Source organism: Excalfactoria chinensis, chromosome 4, assembly GCF_039878825.1.
Source record: "Excalfactoria chinensis isolate bCotChi1 chromosome 4, bCotChi1.hap2, whole genome shotgun sequence".
NCBI classification, from domain to species: domain Eukaryota; kingdom Metazoa; phylum Chordata; class Aves; order Galliformes; family Phasianidae; genus Excalfactoria; species Excalfactoria chinensis.
The window spans coordinates 23,653,663-23,676,213 of record NC_092828.1 but is presented as its reverse complement, the minus strand read 5'-3'; the positions used below and the strand labels follow the sequence as shown (position 1 = coordinate 23,676,213).

Sequence of the window (22,551 nt, the reverse complement as noted above, 5' to 3'; positions counted from 1 at the left end):
CTGTTAACAAACTAGGGAAACTGAAATAATTAAAACTAATGCTTTTCTTGTTCCCTCCTGTTTTCCCTTCTTATAGCCCAAAATGTAGGTTTGAATACAAACGGTCCGAAACTCCCAATAAGTATTACTGTTACTGTGGAAAAGTAGAGAATCCAACAGTGGACCCCTGGCTGGTACCTCATTCCTGTGGTCAAATATGTGAGAAGGAATTCAAACCTCCTTGTGGGCATAAATGTTTGCTCCTGTGTCATCCAGGTAAATTCATTGTGTCTCTTGATTATTTGACCTCTAGTTATGTAGTTGTTGCATAACTGTACTTTAAATTAAAGCTAAGTATATTTAAAATTCTCAGAATAAGTTAAGGATACGTTTGCTGAATAGCTATTAATGATTTTCTTCTGTGCTTAGGTCCCTGTCCACCTTGCCCAAAGATGGTCTCAACATCCTGTCACTGTAGGAAAGCTAAACCAGTGCCCCGAAGGTGCAGTGCCAAGGAGTGGTCATGTCATCTGCCATGTGGACGAATGTTGCTGTGTGGACAACATGCTTGTGAGAATCCCTGTCACTCAGGTAGACCACCTCCTTAGGCTTCAAGAAAGCAGTTGTTTTACTTTTGAAGAAATACTACTATTTTCCAAGTTGAATGCAAAAAATCTAATTCCTATGCTCATTGTAACTTATGATTTCATGCAGGTGATTGTCAGCCTTGTCCACGTGTCAGTAAACAGCGGTGCATCTGTGGAAGGCAGACAGCAGAAAGGCTTTGTGCAAGTCCTCAGTGGCAGTGTGAGCAGGTATGTTCACGAAGATGCCTTTCCTCACCTCATTTGCACCTTTATAAAATTTGATTACTCAAGTGTATTACAGATTGAAAAAACACATTTCTGTATGAAAATAATGATGAAGACTCTGTAAAATATCAGTTAAAATGACATTTATTTGAGCTAACACTGTACAGAAAGAGAGAATAGTGTAACTAATATTATGACCCTTTAAATGGTGGAAATCCTACCTGGAATCCATGTTCAACTTGCTGTGCAGGCCCTGTCCATAGCAAGTGTTCCTCATTCAGACTGGTATAGGATTTTGTTACAAGAAAACAATTCTATTAATCACTACTGCTGCCAAACAGAAAGGATGTTCCTGTGAGAACTTCTCACTGCGCTTCTAGATAAAGGCAAGGTCAAGCACTTGGCATAATCACTGTCACTGAGTAGGAGCTGCCTGTGGTTTCACCTGTTGCTGTTAACTGGCTAAGTTTAATCTCTGTCCATGGGATGTGTGCAGCACACAGGCCTGAAGTCTGTGCTACGTGCAGCCTACCACAGTACAGGCCTGTGTCTGCTCAGGCTGTTTTATGAATCACTGACCCTTCAGTGTACAGTCGTCTTCGAGTCAGGATTTCTGCAGGAGTGATTGGTTTCATTTGGCAAACTCAGGAAATGGAAGGCTTGTTAACAAAGTTGTTGCTACAATTCACTCCTCATTGCTGAGAAAGTTTAATTCTATCCAGACATCTGGCATCCATATTTGTTGTTGTTGTTGTTTTTTTTCTTGGATTGCTTTATCTTAATGTGTCATTCTGTTACATTGCATTCACCTGAGTTCTCTGACTTTTCCAGGTGTGTGGAAAAGCTTTGCCTTGTGGTAATCACACATGTGAACAAGTTTGTCATGCTGGACCCTGTGGAGGCTGTCCTCGTTCTGGGAAAAGGTCCTGTCCATGTGGAAAATCAAGTAAGACTTTTTTTTCCCTCAATAAGTTAAAGAAATATCATCCAGCCTTGGACTGTCAGCAGTTTAGGTTACTTAAACAGTGCAAGGTCCATAAAAAAGTTCTTACAGTGAACTGTGAGAGCTGAAACATACCTTTTTGCTTCACTCTTTCAGAGCTTGATTTAGCCTCAGGGGTTTCACTGTCTATGTGAATATTTCTAGAGAAGCTTTTTGCAAAAACGAGATAGATAATTGGTGTTTGAAGTCACATTGCAGCATGCATTGTTTTCTAAATTTTGTTTTTTTTAATGTTTGCCTGTGCTTCTTTCATCTAGAGTTTACGTTGCCTTGTACAGAAGATGTGCCCACCTGTGGTGATAGCTGTGACAAAGTTTTAGAATGCGGCATCCATAAATGTTTGCAGCGCTGTCATCGAGGTCCCTGTGAAACGTGCCGACAGGTCGGTCCAGCTGTGTAGCTGTTTTACATACAATAGTGTTATCAAACACTCGATCTTCAGAACGCTACAAGACTACTGAGGAAAATGAAATCTGTGACAAAATCCGTGACTTTTCTGAGATAAAGATGTTTTATTACCGTAATTATTATTTTAACTTAAGCGCACCCTGAAAGGTGCTTAATTTTTCCCCAGCTCTTTGAACTTCCTTGCTATTCTGTTTAGTATTTCTTCATCGATGAAAGAGAAAATGCTGTTACATACCTCTGTTTTCTTGTTAGTAAGAAAATAATACTAAATATCTAATACTTATCTATCTATATATATAAATAAAAATCCCATTATATATAAATGTTAATATAAATAATGCTAAATATCTAGTATCTATCTATCTATCTAAAAATCCTAAATATCTGTGGAACTTTTGTGGACTGGCCTGTAAAGCTCTGATTGTTTCTTCTGGACCAGCCTTGACTACAGAGCTGGAGTCTGTGATGTTAGTATGTGTAGGTAGTATATTATAGCTGGGATGAAGGTCAGAGAAAGGCCACTCATCTGCTTAAATTGTGTACATGGTAGATGAATTTATTGTGCTGGTGAGGTAGTTTTTTGAATGAATTCATTTTGCATTTACACCTGATGTTTTGTACTGCATTCTCAAGTGGTCCTCTTGAAGCGGCCATCCTCCTGGTGAGACCAAGGCTGAAGTCTTACTGTGAAGTGCCATCTAGAGCTCAGTGGTTGCAGTGTACTGACACAAAATCCCACAGTGATTATTGATCTTAGAGTATGAAATATACCATCTGTTGTAATAGAGCACTGTAATATTACTTGGCCATGAATATATTTTTTCCAGCTAGTAGTAGAACATCTTTTTTTTCCCACTCCTCTTGCATCTGTTTTATTTCCTTTCCTTGTGTATTAAAAATACCTTGCTTTTTCTACCTTGCTGATCAGGAAGTTGAAAAACAGTGTCGCTGTGGGAAGCACACTAAACGCATGCCCTGTCATAAGCCTTACATATGTGAGACAAAGTGTACTAAAATCCGTGATTGCCAAAAGCACCAGTGCAGAAGAAAGGTAAGCGTCTGGAAATGGTATGTTGCAAAAGTATTCCTTAGGTAATAATATGTATTTATTAATTAACTCTTAAGCTGTTCTAATGTTTTTGGAAGCCTTCTGCTTTTTTGTGTATCAAAAGACCACTTTAAAATGTGAGAGGTTTTTATTGTTTTTTTTAACAACTTTATTGATATTTCTATTTCTGAAATGGATTTGAGGAAATTTGACTAAATTTCATGAATAATATTTCAAGAAGTACTGGGAGGGTGGGGGAAGATGGTAGAAGAGGACAGATTTATACTGGAAGTTTGCAGTTACATAGAGTGTTTTGTTTCAATAGTGCTGTCCTGGAAACTGTCCACCTTGTGATCAAGTGTGTGGGCGGACCCTCGGTTGCAGAAATCACAAATGTCCTTCAGGCTGCCACAGAGGTAAGAACAGGTGAAGGATCTCTGTAGTGATAAACAATAATAATAAACAAAACATGGCTTACTTTAGTGCTTGCATGACTCTGTGTGGTGCTTCATGAATTCTCCCCTTTTGCACGTGGGCTTTCTGTGGGAGCAAAGTGCTTGAAAGACTTTCAGTGCTGGTTGTAGCCTGGGCTTACATAATGACAGGCAGGATTTTTGCCTGCTAATTTTACTTAGCAGTGTTCCTCTGAAAATGCTGTGTCCCCTTTCCAACTACTTAATTCAAAATGCATTGCTTGACTTTTCCCTAAATAACTCTGGTCACTAAATATGCATAACAAAGTCTAACTACATATAAAAATGACAATGCTGGTTAAGTTTGGATGAATTTGAAAATCCTAGAATACAGTGTGTGATATGAGTGGTCTGAAAAAAAAAGTGTTGATGGAACTTGAATGTGTATTAAGGACATACAGATGAGAAAGACTTGTTACTGAATATGTGAATGATAACAACAGCAAAAAGAAGTTTACTACACCATTCAGTGACCTTGGTTAAAAATATCCTGAAAAATACCAAAATTACCTGGACACTTTTGTCGTGACCAATTGCTTTGACATTCTTTTGGTAGGGGATTAAGCTGGGGGGGCTATTTTCTCAGCAGTTTTCCTTCTAAAAACTGGTGCCCTGCTGAAATAGCAGCTGAATAGCCTGTATAATTTACTTTACTATTCTGAACTATAAATTGCAGCACTTCAGAAAATAATTCACAACTTGTTCAGTCAATCTTGCTTTCGTGGTAGTGAATCTTAAAAAGGATTGGGAAAGTTAAATGTGGTGGTTGTCCCATTTAACATCCTATTAAATCTATTGCCACAGACTGGTATGTTCCCCCCCCCCCCCCCCCACTAACTGTGTTCCTTCCCTTCTTGTACTGTCAGGAAGAAAAAATGATTACTTTTTTCTACATTAGTTTGAGCTGGTTGATGCAATTGTAGATTGGCTTGGGTAGAAATGTTCCTTAAAAACCATCTAGTCTCAGGCCCATTGCTGTGGGTTGGGTCACCTCCCACTAGGCCAACTTGCCCAAAGGCCTATCTGGGTTGGCCTTGAACATCTCCAGGAATGGAACATCCACAGCTTGTATGGGCAGCCTGTGCTTCACCATCCCTCACAGTGAAAAAATCATAACTAAATAACAGAACAAAATCATAACTAAATACCAGAATGAAATTATGGTTGGAAAACTTAAGGGAGACCATGCTGCATTACAGGGTAAGCTTAAAATCAATAGTTAGCTTGTACTTGTTGCTGATTGCATCTTACTACCTAGCTAGAAGTGACGTTAATGATTTCTAATAGTTAACATTTTTACTAGAAGAAATTATAAAGAAATAAATACTTTAAAGTATTTTAACTAATAAATAAGCAAGTGATGTTGATTTTGTGAGAATTTATACCTGGTGAAGCAAATAATTTTAGTATCAGATATAGAAGATTAACTAGCTCCTATGCTCTAACAAATTGTAGCCTATAACAATTTGTGATACTTTATTGTCACAGCATTTGGAAATATTTCTAATGGAGGCAATGGGTTTGACTTTAAAAGCACATATTTGTGTGTTTCTTCCTACTCCTCAGTAGTTTTGTTGTCCCTGAAAGCTATTACTAGATATTTTATTGTCAGTTTGTAATACCAGATCATGTTAGCACTGCTATATCTTAGCAACCACTGATTTTAGAGGAAATAGTGTACCTCCTAGAAATAGCTTGCCAGATCAGGTTCTTGAAAAGGTACCTGTTCTCAGAATTTTTAAGAGACAGCTGCTGATAATAAGTACTTGGCATTTAGCAGTGTACAAGCTCTAAGTGTATTGTAAGTAAACTGCATGCATGCTAGTCACTCAGGGCTACGTAACTTCAGACTCCTGGTATGTTTCATAAAAGTACCTGTTTATGTGCGCTGATTATATCTTACGGCTCCATTTATAAAGATTGTATGCCTTCAACCTTTCTTTCTTCAGCAGCTTTCTGTCAGAATTGCTTAAAAACTTGTGCTGTTGATAATGCTTACAAAGGATTGCTTTCTTTAAAGTTCGGGTGCAACATGGTCAGTAAGCCAAAATCCTTTTTTATTTTAAGATGCGTATTCTCACTGTTAACTACTCAGTAATGAAACAGCACTTGGCACTTGAAGAGATAGCGTGGGTGAGCTGTAGATTTAAAAACAGAGATTTTAGTGATTTTTTTAAAAAATACATTGCATTAGCAGTACGAATTACTTTATAATCGAGGAGGATCTTTTCAAAGAAGTATTAATTATATGTAAAGAATGAACATTTCTTAATGTTGTCTAAAGCAGTATCCTGCCATTTTTTTTTCTGTGTTGCCTTTTTTCTTTTGTATACTGAGGAAAAATGACTTCAAATGTATGTAAGAGTGAAATGTAAATGACAGTATTAAGCTTTGTGTTGTCCAAATGGTTGGGCTCTAATGATGCCGCCTTCTTGTTTTAAAAGGAGTGGGTGGGATTGTTTCAAACTTGGTAGCGGTTAACAAATGGTAGCATAATCAACATTATAATTACTGTTCTTTTATGATGATTAAATTGCCTTTCCCAAAAGGGATTTGAAATAAATTAAGTGAATAAGCAGAAATAAACTAACAGCCATTTGTTGTTTAGATCACCAGAGAAAGATAATGATACCGTGTGCAATTTCAGAGTTATATTGGTTACCATTGTTTATAATCAGTAGTTTATTCAGATGATCGTGCTGTTAATGTGTTTATTTTAGGTAGTTGTAATCCATGCCCAGAGACTGTAGATGTGAAATGCAATTGTGGAAAAACTGTTATTAAAGTGCCCTGTGGCAGAGAGCGCACCATCAAGCCTCCAAAATGTAAACAGCTGTGCAGGTCAGTGTGTTTCTAGTTTCTTAGTGGAATTTAATGAATCTTCAAAGAAAGTAGTAAAATATAGCAGTTTAAAAGAAATAAAATTTACATTGCTTGTCAGTTTTTGTATTCTTTGCTTTGCGGATTGGGAGATAAGTACTAATCCTTCATTTAAGACACCTCTTCTTCAGCACATTATGGGGAGATTTTGCTCTGCTGAGCACTTCTGACTCTAGTCAGTTCCCTTCTTCATGTCATCTCTGGTACCTCTGTAAGGAAGTTTGCTTAAAAATCTCAACAGTGAAAACAAAAACAGAGTCTTTTCTGCTGAGCTACAGCAAGATTACTTAGCCTGCATTTGAGTTGGGTTGTGATAAATGTAATATGCAAACCCAGCTTTGACCTTTATTTCACTTAGAGCTCATTTGTAATTGTACCATAAAATCAGCCATGAAGAAAGTGAGAATTAAACTTATTTTTAAAAACAGATTTTTAAAATTTAATTCTTGTATTTGAGCCATAATTGTTTAGTGACTCTGTCATCTTATTCCTTGCTGCCATATTGATTTCTGCACTTTACTTCAGTCGCCCTCCTACCTGTCACCACCCTACCCAGGAGAAGCACTATTGTCACTTTGGTCGGTGTCCTCCCTGTCGTCAGCCCTGCCAGAAGACGTTAACGTGTGGTCATTTGTGCCCTGTTTCCTGCCACGACGAAGCACTTGTGAAGCAAACTGGCATTGTAAGTTAACTAGTGAGAAACGGGGTGTTATTGGTGTTCTGAAGAATACGAAACAGTTGTTTGGCCTTAATCTTTTGTTGAAGCCTTTCGTAAATCAGAATAAATAATTGAACGCAGAAGTATTCATACTACTTAATTGAAAAGTTAAGTGGTTATAGTTCCTTTGTTGCAATCTAATTAATTTCATAATCTATGTACTCGGGCAACCTTTAGCAGTTAGGGTAACTCAAGAAATTATAAGAACTTTATTGGCTAGAGTTTCACTGCATATGTTTAATTTCAAATGTAACCAACCAGTAAGTCTTAAAATAGAAGGAAGAAAGTTTAATTGGTATTTATTAAACCATCAAAGTGAGCAGACATGAGGAGAAATTGACATCTTCGAACATGATGCATACGTGCATTTCAGCATGATGATTTCTATTTTTTTTTAGAAGGAATTTTTATATATATATATTTTATATTTTTACCTCTATTAAATGCTTGGGTTTTTTTGGTGTTTTTTGTTCTTTGTTTGGCCTTGAATTTGACTTTTAGCAGTAAGGCCATGGGCCTTTCTTATCTATTGCTATGCTAAAGGTTAAATTATAGTTCTGTTTGGGGAGGTGGAGTTGGGTTTGCCATTCATGTTTTGTTTGTTTAATTACTAGCAAGTGGATTGTTTGTTTGTTTGTTTTAATTGTTTAGAACTGGGATCTCTTTAGATGATAAGTTTATTTAAGGTTAAGCAAGTGGTTCCAGTTGTGTTTTGTACTTTGCTTTCAGCATCAATTCGCAGGTCCTTGGGAGCAGCCGTCTGAGCCAGCTTTTATTCAGACTGCATTACCATGTCCACCTTGTGAGATTCCTATACCAGTGTAAGTATTAAATAAGAAAATAAAGACAACAAAGTTTTGGATGTGTAAGTGCTGTTCTCTTCAGATGAAGTGAGATTATGTGAACAACATTCTCATTCATAAACCTGGAAGTGTTGGTGGTGGTTTAATAGTTCTGGTAGTATGTACTTACTATATGAAAGGAAAGTAAAAAGTGGTTGTTTCTAATACAATGATGCCTTAAAAGAAAAGTATTAAAATCTCAAAGACTGACATTGTAAATTGATAGTCTTAAGTGACATATACCCGTTTTTTCCATGTAGTTCCTTCTTCTCTAGGAAGAATCTATAGGATTGTAATTTTTTGTATAACTAATTGTTATTTTGTTTTCCAGTTGTTCAGTGCAAGAATCTTCCATGTAATTTATTATATGCTAATGGAAAGTATTCCTACTCAGTACTCCTGGTGCTTGTGCTCAGAGTTCAAAGCCAGATTCCCAAAAGGTGAAAAGTGTAGAGATCTGGACAGCCTGGTTTCAGTATTTGGGTACATTACCATAGGAGTAGTCTCATGTAGGTGTTCAGCAGAGGTCATTGTGTAACATCATGCATTATGTAGGGCACATCTCTTAGTTCTTCTGAGCTCCCATCTTAGAATCTCCTCCCTCAATCCAAGGGCACCTCTCCAGAAGATATTAGTTTGCTCAGTGAGAAGGAAACCATACTGGGAAAGTTGTATTTGATTTTCTGTCAGGAGGTAGCATGGCTGTATTTTGTTGTGCTTGGCAAACTGAAGTTCTATTAGTATTAGGTAATATTAATTCTGGAATATCCAAACTCTTCTGATAGATCATTGCAACTATAATGTCCTTTTCTTCGTGAAAGTTACATGACAGTTTCCTGTGCTACAGAGTCCCAGATGCAGGACTTTGTATTTCATGAGCTTTCTGAGTGGCATTGCTGTCCTCAAATAAACAAGAATTCCATTTGTAATTGGTGTCCAAGTAGCATGCAGCCAACTAACCACTACTGTTTGAACCTGGTGATCCTGCCAGTTTTTTGTGCAACTAGTTGCTCATCACAGTACATCCCAGCTTGAGAGCAAGGTTGCTGTGGGGGACCCATGATCTACAAAAATCTGATTCTTCTTGCTGATATCCTATTGTCCTTAAGGCCACATGTAGCTATAGGTAGTTGCTTTGTATTAGAGATTCTGGAGTTATCATAATAAAATAATAGCAAGAACTGTTGAAAAGGTGAAGGCATTGGCCTACATAAATAAATAGACTATTTATTTTAGTTTGTGCTACAAAAGCAGATAAGGTTTTGACCTACTTTTTTTAGCTGTGTGTGTTGCCTGCACTGGCCTGAATTGCACTTTTTTTTCTTTAAAAAATATATTACTTTCTCGTGAAAAACACCATCACTTATTTTCTTAAAGAAATATGTGTTTTCTAAATCTTTTCTCTTGTTTTTTACTCTCCTTAACAGGGAGTGTCTTGGACAGCATGAGGTAAGTCTGGAAACTGGCTTTTTAAGTAAAATATGAAGTATATCTTGCTTTTTCAGTCTGCAAGAAAAAGTACTGAGGGAGAAATGTTATGTGGCTTACATATCAGAGGTGTTTTAGTTCCTTTTTAAATCAGAGTTATTGTACAGAAATGAAAACTCATAGTTACGATGCTATTTGTGTATTCTTGTATATTTGTTCAAATAGTGCTTAAATTGATTTGTTCTGTCTTCACTGTTGTAGTTCTGTGGTTTTCTTTCCTACTTCATTATGTAGTTGTTCTCTCTCTGTTCTGTTTCTTCGGTATTCCATCACCTGCTGCGTCTTTGTGTTCATTTTAAAAGGAAACAGAATATAGTGTGGTACCAGAAAATTCTCAAGTGATTTGGATCTAAGCATAAGTGGATGATGTCAGAAAACATAGTGGAATTATTAGCTTATCTTTCTGAGATGTAGGCTTCTCCATCTCAGATCAAATCATTGGCTGTTCTGGCTTACGAAGTGTAGTAAGAAAATCAAATTAACACTTGAAGCTGAATAACAGTCATCAGTCATTTCTAAAAGTCAAGAAATGGAAGATCAGCACGTTTTTCTCATTTTTTAAAAGATAATCGTTAAACTAATCTTAAAAAAAGATATTGGTATTTGCACCACGGTTTGGTAATATCTCTATTGGTAAGTAATTCACTATCAAAGCACATCTGATACCAGCATAGCAAACCTAGTTCCATTTTAACCTAGTGAAAAATTCTAGAAAGTAGTAAATCTTAAGTATTCAAGATACCCACTCTTTTTTTTTTCTTCTTTGACCTTTTATAACGATCTCTTGGTATGAGTTGTAATGGTGGCCCAATATGTGGTGGCAACAAATGTTTTTAACAAAGTTAAAACAGCAGTCTATTCTTGCAATACATTTATTGATCCAAGCATGCTGTGAAGACAGCTTCCACAGAGCTGCTTTTCAGCTTGCTAGTTGCCAAAGAAAAGCATGTTGTTGAACTGCATGAAAGGAATAGTCATGTAGCCATGTCATGTTTGTTGTTGGACCGGTTGGTTTATGTTTTTTCACAGTAAAACTTCCAGGTATATCATCCAATGTCTTATTTTGAATGAATGACATCTTTTGCAATAGATCATAAATAAATCTCATCCTATTTTTTGTGAACTTGCATTTAAACAAAGCGTAAAGTTTGTGCAATTGGCCCAACTTAATGTGCTCTACATAATGTAAGCTGTCTTAGTACTGTTCTAATATGCATGAATGTGAACTCCCTATAACAGAGGACAGCATAGAAAATGATTCAAATTTGAATGTATTTATAACTGCTTATTTCAAATTATCTGAAAAAGGAAATCCCCTCTCTGTTGCATAGGTCATGGTTTTGTTACAGCTTACTGCAGAAAAATAAGGTAGAATCTCAGTCCATTCTTAAGGAATTCATTTACTGGTATTGGAACTCTCCTTTTGGCCAACAGAGTGCAGTGTTTCCTTTCTGCTCAAGTTTGGCAGCCTATAGAGAGGAATTGAAGTGTCCTAATCTTTGAGACTTTGGTATCAGAAGAAAAGAATGACTTGTTTATTACTGTGCATGTGCAGGGTGTTTACAGTGTGTTTTCAGTGCATCATACATTTTATGTTGTTCTGAGGTCTCTAAAAAGAGGGAAAAAAAAGCCCACAAAACCAATAATGTTTGCTCAGTATTTTACAGTCTCACTGGCTCTTAACAAGAACTGAACAAGAGAGACCTGGACAGGCTGGAGAGCTGGGCAGTAAGAAACCGGATGAGGTTTAACATAAGCAAGTGTAGAGTCTTGCATCTAGGTAGAAATAATTGCATACACCAGTACAGGTTGGGGGAAGACCTGCTGGAGAGGAGCTCTGCTGAGAGGGACCTGGGCGTCCTGGTGGACGACAGGTTGGCCATGAGCCAGCAGTGTGCCCTTGTAGCCAAAAAGGCCAATGGCATACTGGGGTGCATTAAAAAGAGCGTAGCCAGCAGGTTGAGGGAGGTGATCCTCCCTCTCTACTCTGCCCCGGTGAGGCCTCATCTGGAATACTGTGTCCAGTTCTGGGCTCCCCAGTACAAAAAAGACAGGGATCTCTTGGAAAGAGTCCAGCGGAGGGCCACAAAGATGGTGAAGGGCCTGGACCATCTCCCCTATGAGGAGAGACTTAGGGAACTGGGTCTGTTTAGCCTTGAGAAAAGAAGGCTGAGAGGGGACTTGATCCAGGTTTATAAATACCTGAGGTGTGGGAGCTATAGTGGCGAGGCTGGTCTCTTTTCAGTAGTGCGTGGGGACAGGACTAGGGGCAATGGGCTGAAACTCCAGCATAGGAAGTTCCGCACGAATGTACGCAAGAACTTCTTTACGGTGAGGGTGACGGAGCACTGGAACAGGCTGCCCAGGGAGGTGGTGGAGTCTCCTTCTCTGGAGATATTCAAGACCCGCCTGGACGCCTACCTGTGCGACGTGGTGTAGGGAGCCTGCTTTGGCAGGGGGGTTGGACTCGATGATCTCTAGAGGTCCCTTCCAACCCCTATAATTCTGTGATTCTGTGAACTCTCACCTCAAAGTAATTTACTTTTGTTAGAAAGAAATTGTTTGTATGAATTCTGAACACTTGGCTCTGCTGAAGTAGTTTCCAGCCCCTGAGGGGATTTTCACTCTGAAATCTGGAGGTTTCATAGGTGAACAGTGTATGGGTTTTCTCAAGCAAAGTTTTCCTGTGAAGAAGGATTCATTGCTGAGCTATGATTTACTTTTGTTGGACCGTTGTTAGACAGCCTGTAATGGGAGAGATACAAAAAGCAATTAGCTGAGAATGAAACAAGTTAGAAGGACTCCTTGTGCTTTACCAAGATGCATGCAGACAATGAATAGAAGAGAGAATGGATACAAGAAGTGTAGGAACTGCACACTATCACTCGTACAAATTTACTTTCTTTACATTTTCCTTTGGACAATAATTTTAATTAGTGTAGATGCTGCATTATATCAGTGAAGTTTTATTCTATTTTTAAATTTCACTTTGACATTTTAATGTATTTTAAGGGATGGATTTAGTTCTATTTCTCACATGTCTTTGTGTATTTAGGGAAGTGATTTATCACTTGAGACAACAGGCTTAAAACTACTTTTCAGAAAACATAATTTTATCAAATCTGTGTTCACTGAAATATGATTCTACAAGATGTTTAACTTAAAATAAGATTTCCTGTGGTGACAGCTTGCAGCTTTCTTTTAAGTATTTTTATGGTGTCAATTTTGAGTATTTTTACGTGTATTTAGAGCTGTTGTTAATTCTTTTTTTCTTAGAAATCAAAGTGCTTAAAAGCAGAGCTCGGTTTTGATTGAAGTTGTAGGTGTGAAAATCATCTGTCATCATAACTGTTGCCACCACAAAGTAAAACTTGATGGTTTACTTTTATTTCTGACTTTCACATTTTGTAGCAGTAACATACCTGTGCTCTTTTCAAATTTAATTCTGAGAGCTGATGTTTATATTCAAAATCAAATTTTATGGAATTTTTTATCTAGTCTAATTTTATAGAAAAGTATTAAAGCCCCTGTAGAAGGTTTTAGGAAAATATTCTTGTTTTAGCTTATGATGAGTATTAAGAACATACTGGAAAATCAATTGTTCTTAGGAAGATAGAACTCTATTTTCTTGTTTTTTGGGGGGAGTGTGTGCTTTCTTTGCTAGGGATTTAGTGCTGTTGTATTATTCTGATTTTTTTTTTTTCTAGTTGTGGTTAATTTATAGGAGAAATACTGTTAGTCTGCCTCCAGATAAATTTTATACAAGCCTCGATGAGATTAATCTTTTTGACTGATGAATACTTTCAACGTTTTCCTGCCCTATTGTGCTTGATTTTTATTTTTGTATTCCATATGATGCATCTATTGGTTTGGTTTTATTCCATTTGAAAAATGTCCTGGAAAGCTTCTAAAAGCTGTCATGTCTTTTTTTTTTTTTTTCTTCTTTGCCCTTATTTTGTAGCGGATTGAGAATGATGCCTTCTTATTGTCTTCTTTTACCTTTCTGCATCCTTTTCAATATTTATGATGTTGCTGAAATGAAGTGTATCTAGTAGAGGGAGGAGGAGGAAGGAGATGGAGAACGGGAAGGGGCAGGTTAATAGGAATGATACAAGTTCTGATAATCACAGAACCTCCCCTGGCGCAACTTGAAGTAATTCCCTCTAGTCCTGTCACCAGTTACATGAGAGAAGAGGCCAACCCCCAGCTCACTACAACCTCCCTTCAGGATGTTATGGAGAGCAATAAGGTCTCCCCTGAGCCTCCTCTTCCCCAGACTGAACAGTTCCAGCTCCTTCAGCCACTCCTTATAAAGCCTGTGCTCCAGACCCCTCATCAGCTTTGTTGCCCTTCTTCGAACACGCTCCAGGTCCAGTGGTTAGTTTACGTTCATTGGGTACAGCAGTATTCTCTCTTTTAGGCTCTCTTTCAGTAGGCCTAATGCTGGCTTATACTCATTTTGTCAACAAAAGCAAAAGCCTTTAGGGACTGAGCTGTAGCATGCTTGCAGGAGGGAGTAGGAGCACGCAGCATGCAAACTGTTTCACAGCTGTGGTAGTGCCTTAGCCAGCATAATGAGCTGCAATTTTCATGTACGGATGTAAAAGAAATCGGACACAATAGCCCCCTGCTTTTTTCTTCTGAAGTTCAGTCCCTCATATGGATTTTTCCCGTTCACAGACTTTCTGTGGGTCAGGATGAGAAGGAATTCAGAGGTTTCGTGAATGAATTGTGTTTTGCAATGGCTTAATGTGGAATCCAGTCTTTTTTTTTTCTGGAGTGAGATCAAAAAAGATTTCTATAAGCAAGTGGATTTGTGTAGTTTTGTCCTGCTTAGTGTAGTTTTACATAGGATTGAAGGAAATCAGCACGTGCTGATTGTAGAGTTGGAAAAGAGAAAAAGAAGGTGTGCAGAGCAAAGCTATTCAGTGCAAGCCATAACATAAAATTGCACTCTTAGTCTAGTCAAAGTGAATTATGTCATGTTAGCCTGTTTCGTAATAACATCAGAAATAGTTTCTCTTTTTCCTCTGTGAAATGATCACAATTTTAAAAAGAATTGATTTGGTGACAGCACCACAGAAAGAATTTTTTTTTCATGTGAATGTTATGTAATGGCAGGAAAATAGGAACAGTGAGTTTCCTTTAACGTTTTCTGTATTGGATGGTACTTTCACTGTTCAGCTTTAGGGAAGTAACTTATTTAACAAGGTTAGGAGCTAACAGTCCATTTCAGTACCAGTGGAAATGAAAGGCTCCTAAGCAGATGCTCTTTGAGCTGAAATGTTAACCTCAAAATTACATTCCTTAGAAATTCAAATTCTAAGTCAGTTATAGAGCAATTTCTTCTTTCACTTCCAATTCCTGTAACTTATATTTGATGTGGAAACTACTTGATTTTTAAAATTACTGGCATGCAGGTTGTTTTCTCTTTGTAAGAATGTTTTATGTCTGTGATGACTGTAGCACAATTTGTCCCATGAAAAACATAGATGGCTTTTGTAATAGATATAGAGCAGTTTGGGAACCTTTACTGGAAGGCACAGGTGTAAACCAGAAAGAAGAACTAAATAGCACTAAAGGGTTTGAGACTGTATTAGTTTGTTTAGAAAAGTAAGTGGAGATGGGGAGGAGGGAAGCTAGGTTGTGAAAGTTAGCAAGGTCTTTTTATCAGGTGTAATCGGCATAAAACAAATATGTGATTGTAGGGATGAGAGCCTGAAATGTCTGTGTATGTATACATATATTTAAAAAGTGAAGTTAATTACTTTCTACTGATTTTGTTCTTTAGCAAGGGTATTTAAGAACAAAAGTTCCTCTAATGGTGGTGTGTGCTGTGTATAAATGTTTATACACACACAACACAGTAAACATGTACAATCCTATATACGCATACTATCTGCCTATAAATATAAATAGAGAGATACAAAGATACCTACTTACAGAGGTCTTTTATTTTTATCTTTCAGGTTAGTCCATTACCGTGTCACTCTGCAGATCCCTACTCATGTAAAAGGTTTTGTGGGCGACTGCTTAGTTGTCAGAATCACACCTGTATGAAAGAATGTCATCACGTTACTAAAATCAACAGTAATGCATATGGAAACGAGGTAGGTTGATTTTTCTTTTACTTTATTATGTTTTAAACGCTGTCTTCAGTTTTAACTGAACAATAAAGAATTTGCTGCTAGAACACACAGGATCTAGTACAGATTCCCCTGGAATCTGATACATGTGTGATCTATTCCCACTGGTGTTGTGACGATTAGCTAGTCTGTACTCCTTAGACAACAGAACTGGGACAGTATTATGTATTTCATAAATGCTGCACATTCTGTTTTTGGTAGCATAATGTTATGTTGCTTTGTTTTGACAACCTACTGATAATGCCTCTGAGCAAATGCTCCCTGTCTACTGGGAAAGCTGCTTACTGAGAAGAGCTGGATGTGGGTTGAGGAGGTTTGACATATTTGGGAAAGAACACTGGAAATATTGCAAAACAGGTGAAGACTTCTTGAATCACTGGAGTGATATATTCATGTTTATCAGTTTCTTCTAAAAACTGTCACTTATGAGCTGTTAGATCTTAGTTGCTGAAAATAATAGTATGAAACAAACTAAAATGCAAAGGTGAAAGATGCTGTAGTTTTTGATCAGTCGAGTGCACGTAGCTTCTGGTTTGAGAGACTCATAGTTTGGAGGAAAAAGACTTTGTAAGGTTTTAAAACATTACTTTAAAAAATACGCAGCATCACCTCTGGTCATTCAGAAAACTGAGCAAGCATTCAATTCATAACAACGTAGCTGTTATGTTTTAGCTTATTGTTGTATTTTAACTTTAATAGGATTATTAATTTCTTAATTTGAGTCTTAGAAGAAGTGTTATATATAACTGTATATATTGCAGTTAAGATAATATTTAATTAACAATTGCAGATTTTTGGGTGAAGAGTATGAGCTGTTAGGGCAATTTGTGGACCATCAGAGTCCAGCAGTAGAATGACAACAGTAAATACTAAGAGTGATGGCTCTCTAAGCATCTCATGAATGCAAGAGAGTGTCTGCTTAGTCCTTCAGTTCAACCAGTGGATGTGTATATGGGTTAGGGTTATGCCTGGCTCCATTTTGGATAAGGCTATGCGTTCTCAAAAAAGGGATGCTGTATATATGTAAAATATAGAGCTTTTATTCTGTTGTTGTAATAGACTAAATTGCAAGCATATTCAGAAAATGGCTGTTTAAATTTCTTGCTTGTGTCTGTAATTATTTTTGTCTGGGATTAAATTTTTTTATTCCTGTTAGAAAATGCAGTAGAAGGGCCAGCTGTTTGCATTTACACTGGGTTTGCTACATTTCTAGTCACAATTGAAAAAAAAAAAAAAGAAAGCTTTCATTTGCTGTTATCTTTCCTAGCTGTTGATTTAGGCTTGGTGTGTTGTGTAGATGATCACTGTGGATATGTACCTTTTTAAGCTTCTGCAGCAAAGATTGTTCAACTGTAAGTGGAAGAAAATAAGAGGAAAATACTTAAAACTTAAATCCTTTTGGCCTTATATTAAACAGCATAAAGCAGTGGTTAAATCCATGGGCTGAGGACGTATGAGGTTCAGAAAGACCAAGTGCTGGGTCCTAAGCTTTAGTTACAACAGCCCCATACAGCGCTACAGCCTTGGAAAGCTGTGTGGTGCAAAAGGATCTGAGGGTGCTGATTGGCAGCTGGCTGAACGTGAGCCAGCAGGTGGTCAAGGAGGCCAGTGGCATTCTGGTTTCTATCAGAAATAGTGTAGCCAGCAGGCTTAGGGAAGCGATTGTCCCTCTGTACTTGGCAGTGATGAGGCTGTACCTCAGGTACTGTGTTCAGTTTTGAGTCTCTCAGTGCAATGAAGATACTGAGACCTTGGAGTATGTCCAGAGAAGGACAACAAAGCTTTTGAAGAGTCTGAAGCATAAGTGGAATGAGGAGAGTGGCTGAGGGAACAGATTGGAAAAGAGGAAGCTGGGGAGAGATCTTGTTGCTCTCTACAACTACTTCAAAGAAGACTGTAGAGGGATAGAGTTCAGCTTCTCTCAAGTAACTAGTGATCATACAAGAGGTAACGGTGTCAGGTTGTGCCAGGGAAGGTTCAAGTTGAATATAAGGAAAAAAATTATTCTCAGAATAGTGTTCAAGTACTGCAACAGGCTGCCCAGGGAGGTGGTGGCGTCACTGTCCTTGAGGGTGTCCAAGAATTGTGCAGTTGTGGCACTGAGGGACATGCTTTAGTGAGCATGGTTTGGTGGGTTAGCAGGTTGGACTGGATGATCCTGGAGGTCTTTTCTAACCTTGATGATTCTATGAATCAGTTCTTTTGCAGAAGCTTTGCGTAGCCTCATTCTTGGGTAAACTGGCTTTACTTTGGTTGGTTTATGTGAAACTGAGCATTTGAATGTGTTTGTGTGTGCTTTGAATACTATGCTGAATGAGTTCAGTTATGAAATCACATGGATTTATCTGTGTGTATTTGATTGCAGACTGGGGTTCTGGCTGAGTTACTGAGACAAGAATGAGTAGGAATGAAGCATGTTTTACCTTTCTAATGTTCATTAGATGTTTTCTGGAAGGATTACATGAACTATCATACACGTAGGGAAATGGGATGATTTTGTTTCTTAAACCTCCACACCCATGTATTGTAGAGCAGTGTATCATGACTGCAGTATTACAATAAGACGTTGGGTGGGAAGAGTTAGTTCTGAATATGAAATTCTTTTTCTAAAAGTTTTCCATAGAAAATGAACTGACTTAATGGCTATTTTTCAAAGCACTAATACTAAGAGGTCCTTTCATGTCTAGGAGGCAAAATGGAGCTCTTTTTGTCCCATATACACTGACATCTCTTTAAAAGAAAAAAAAAAACATTTTAATATTTTGCTTGAGGGATATGTTACTGAATAGCTGAATTCTATGGGAAAAAGTACCCCAACTCTTTCTTCTATCTAAAAGCTTGTTAGTGGCATCTAGTAAACAAACGTTTGGCACTTTCTTTAGTACTTTGTTTTTATTTTGTTAGGCAGGTCCTGAATGTTTGCAGTGTGAAGAGGAGTGTACCAAGCCACGGCCATTGGGCTGTCCTCACCGATGTGTTTTACCCTGTCATCCTGGGGATTGTCCATCATGTCTCCAGATGCTTAAAATAAAGTGTCACTGCAAACTGTCAGTACTGTATATTGAATGCTTGTAAGTGTCAGAACTGAACCCAACTTTTCGTTGGATTACTCCTAATTGGAAACCATTTGAAATGTCTGGGGATGGGAGCTACTCCTATGGCAAGTTATAAAACTTCTTTTCAAGGTTGTCATTTGTAATATAGTGCGTTGCTCTTATATTTAGATCTTTCCATTGTTTTTATTTGGTATTACTGCTAAAATAACTGCTTGTATGGAGCTGAATTTCATCTTAATGCTTTTATAATAGGGTAATACTTTGAGTTATGCAAGTACGTAGTAATCTTACATGATGTTTTTAATCTACCTACAATTCTTTTACAGTAAATGAAGAATTTTGTAACAAGAATTAGAATTAATGTAGCTATTGTAAAAGATCTTATAGTTAAACTCAGAAAAATATGAACTTCTGAAACAAAATGTCCTTCGGACTCTATCTGTTTTAATTGGAAAACATCTTAGTAATCGTTTGTGCTCTTTTTTAATTATTTATGAGTGTGTGGGTAGAGGGGGAAGATAAGCTTTAGTAGATATAAATTGGACGTGTGGGTTTGAGCATTACCCTCTGTGTGCATGTTGCTCCGAAAACATTCATCCCACACACATATGTTTTTTTGTGTTCTCTTTTAAAGCACTGTAAATCCTCTTAATTTATGTGTTATTGTTTGATAGAGACCTAGTGTCATTTATATGAGTCCCATGGGATGTGGACAAATGACCCCATTTTTCTTTGCAATGAAATGCACTTAAAATACTTTCCTAATTGTATTGACTCCTGGGTTTTTTTGTTCTTTTTTTTTAAATTTGGAATTTACCACAATTACATCTTTTCTTCTATAGAAAACTAACGAGTGCAGATGTAAAAGAAAAAGACCTTCTTACTTCCTGCCAAAACCAGTGTCCAAAACAGGTAAGCCACGTTAACAAATAAATATTTGTTTTGATAAATGTCTGGTGGCTTGCAAATTTTACTTTTTGTAGGGATTTTTATACAGTTTCATAGGCCAAGCAAGCTAAAGAAGTGTAGTTTGAATGAATGTGCTGAGTGATAGGTGCAAAGGGTAGTTTGTGAACTGTACCTGTAGGACAGTTATTAATGTCTAGCTACCAAATTGGAAGGTTGTATCAAAGGATCAAGGACTGTGGAGTTCAGTTCAAAAACGGTGAAGATGTGGCAATTAGGGACGTGGTATAGTCAACATGGTGGTGATAGGTTGATGTGGACTTGGTCTTAGAGGTATTTTCCAACCGTAATGATTTTTTGATTCTATGAGGGTTAAGGACTCCAGGACAGTATCAGTGAATACTTCATTCATGACTTGAAAGCTGAAGCTTGAAGCTGGTGAGGTTGAATGAGGAAGAGTATGTCCTTTGATGTGGTTGAAAACTGATCTTGAACAGACTTTCTCAACAGGATACTCTTTGGCTGGGACAAATACAGAGGAGTGTATTTGTGATTTTTCTTGCATAGGGTCTGCACAATGGTTTTAGGAAAAAAACAAAAAGAAACAAAAAAAACCCAAACGCTTGGAACCTAAGTAAAATGATTTCTTAATGACTGACTGTGCTAGTGAAATATTGAGTAGTGTGAAGCTTCAGACAAAGGAGTTAATTGCTTTGCTGTATGTGACTATATGAAGGGTTGCTGTAAAGAATAATAATATACTTGTTATATGGCAAACAGGCTGTGAACTAGAGGCTGTATCAGTTAGGAAGATTCATGTTAGTTAGCCTTTGAGTAGTAAAGCTTGTAGAGCATGGGAAGAATAGGTTGGAAAAGCTACAGAATTTTCATCAGTAACAGCTTAGACAAGTATTGGGGTTAGTCTAGTTATGGATTTTATTGCTGTAAGACATTAGGGACTGGCGAAATGACTTCTTCCTAGTCCCTTCCAGTGCTGTTATTCTGTGCTGCTTGTGTGTTTTCAGAAATCTATGTATTACTTACTATTGTGCCTTTGTTCTTTAGTTGTCATTAGTTGTGGCAGGGGTGACAGCCCTTTCTTCACTCTGTTTCCCTACTGTAGAATTAGGAAATTTACAAAGTGGAAAAACTTGAATAGTCAGGGATATTTTGGAAAGTGTTTCCACTGCTAAACACTTCAGAATTTCTCAGAAATTCTGCTTCCCAGCTATAAAGAAAAGGCTTGTGCATAATTTCAAAGGGTTGAAAATACTTAATCCCGTAATTGTTTATTGTTTTGTTACTCTATTTTGGCCTTGTACTTTGTCTCCAGTAGTATGTAGTTGGCACTCAGAAGTAATTTGATTCAGCTTGTCCTTCTCCACTGTTTGCTTTCTGTTCCGTTGTGCTGCTTTTCCTGTGGTGTCCTCTAGTCTGAGATCTGTTGTCTCACCTTGTCTGAATTCTGCCTCAACTGAACAGACATAGATTCAAAACCTGTGTTGCATTATTTTCTGGTTTCAGAAGTGTCCAGTCTTTTACTAGATAGACTTTCCTGGTTTTGAGTAACTTGCAAAACTGATAGTATCCCTGCCTGCTTCCCAAGAGTCTCTGTTTTTCAGACAAGGTTATGTTAACAAATCAATGAAACCCCAATAGAAATTCTGGGCTCTTTGCTGTGTGTCTACTTGCATCTTCTGCTTTCTGCCCTTGTCTTTGTGATGTCTTCATTTTGCACATCCTCGTTATTTGTAAATGAATGCATCTGTCACAATTTTCTCACCTGGATGTCTGAAAGTTCTCTTCCCAGCAGGGGAATTATTTCACTGTCTGTTTACCTCTTAACTTTTGTCCTTCCATTTCCCTCACTGCTACTTTGGTTTTATTTGCTGCAACGCTTCCTCCTCTTTATTTTCAAGAGTACTTCTAATCTCTTAACATGAACTGTGTGTTCCTGTACTTCAGGTCCTCTTCAAAGATTTTTTCCATATCTCTTCTTTGACTTTGATTAATGTTAACTGTTGAGATTTTTCTGGATGTATTCCTGAGACACGGTCTGGGGTTTAAAATCCATCCAGTAGCACTACTGAATTCAAGTTTGCAGTTCAGAATTGCATCATTTGTACAACAGGGCCTTTTTAGAACTGAATTCGGTGGGATGTGAACAGAAGACTCAGGACAACAGAGTGTTATAGTTGTGTAAGGCTTTTGGTTAATTCTTCTCATTCCTGTAGATATGGATTTATCTGGTTTCATCTACATGCAAAACTTTGCAGTGTAATCCGTTATATAAAAACATATTCTCTTCCTTTCCTGTGCTTCTAGTTCTGTCTTAGTAGTTTTCTGGAAATGTGTTAGTACAGTCCTGCTTCGTGTAGTTCCTATCCTTGTTTTTCTGTTCCTCCTGCTTTCCCTAATCCTGTTTTGATAACCTCAGAAGTACTCTCTGTTCTTCTTAATTCCTTTATGTCTAAATAGAGTTGTCCCCTCAACACCAAATCTGAAATGTTTTTGTGTTATCTTAGCAGCCCAAAAGTAAATATCAGGTTAGTTTTTATGTGAATTTCCTTTTGTGTGTCAGAATCTGAGCTTGGTTTACCAGAAGAGCTCAGGAAAACTAATGTTTGTTAAAAATCAGTGTATTCTGTAACTCCACCATAGCATAGTGCAGTTTAGGTTCAATGGAATACCGTATTCTCCTGAAGTCTTAGTTTTGAGATGTTTGTCTTTTTGATTAATGGAAATTGTGGAAAGCAGTATACTTGAATTGCAGGTACTGTGCTTCTTCGAAG

The 22,551-nt window shown here is 37.5% G+C and overlaps 1 protein-coding gene across 1 annotated transcript in view; it reads left to right on the top strand.

Annotated features, from left to right (window-relative positions):
- The window catches only part of NFXL1 (nuclear transcription factor, X-box binding like 1), a 40,087-nt gene that overhangs the window by 3,524 nt on the left and 14,012 nt on the right, over window positions 1–22,551 (top strand). The window contains exons 5-18 of the mRNA XM_072335998.1: window positions 77–255; window positions 409–570; window positions 694–794; window positions 1,623–1,737; window positions 2,052–2,176; window positions 3,131–3,253; window positions 3,576–3,666; window positions 6,444–6,564; window positions 7,129–7,285; window positions 8,051–8,142; window positions 9,591–9,612; window positions 15,621–15,761; window positions 18,702–18,868; window positions 19,696–19,765. Coding sequence (XP_072192099.1) covers window positions 77–255; window positions 409–570; window positions 694–794; window positions 1,623–1,737; window positions 2,052–2,176; window positions 3,131–3,253; window positions 3,576–3,666; window positions 6,444–6,564; window positions 7,129–7,285; window positions 8,051–8,142; window positions 9,591–9,612; window positions 15,621–15,761; window positions 18,702–18,868; window positions 19,696–19,765 — 1,666 coding nt within the window. The remainder of the gene's footprint in view (window positions 1–76; window positions 256–408; window positions 571–693; window positions 795–1,622; window positions 1,738–2,051; window positions 2,177–3,130; window positions 3,254–3,575; window positions 3,667–6,443; window positions 6,565–7,128; window positions 7,286–8,050; window positions 8,143–9,590; window positions 9,613–15,620; window positions 15,762–18,701; window positions 18,869–19,695; window positions 19,766–22,551) is intronic.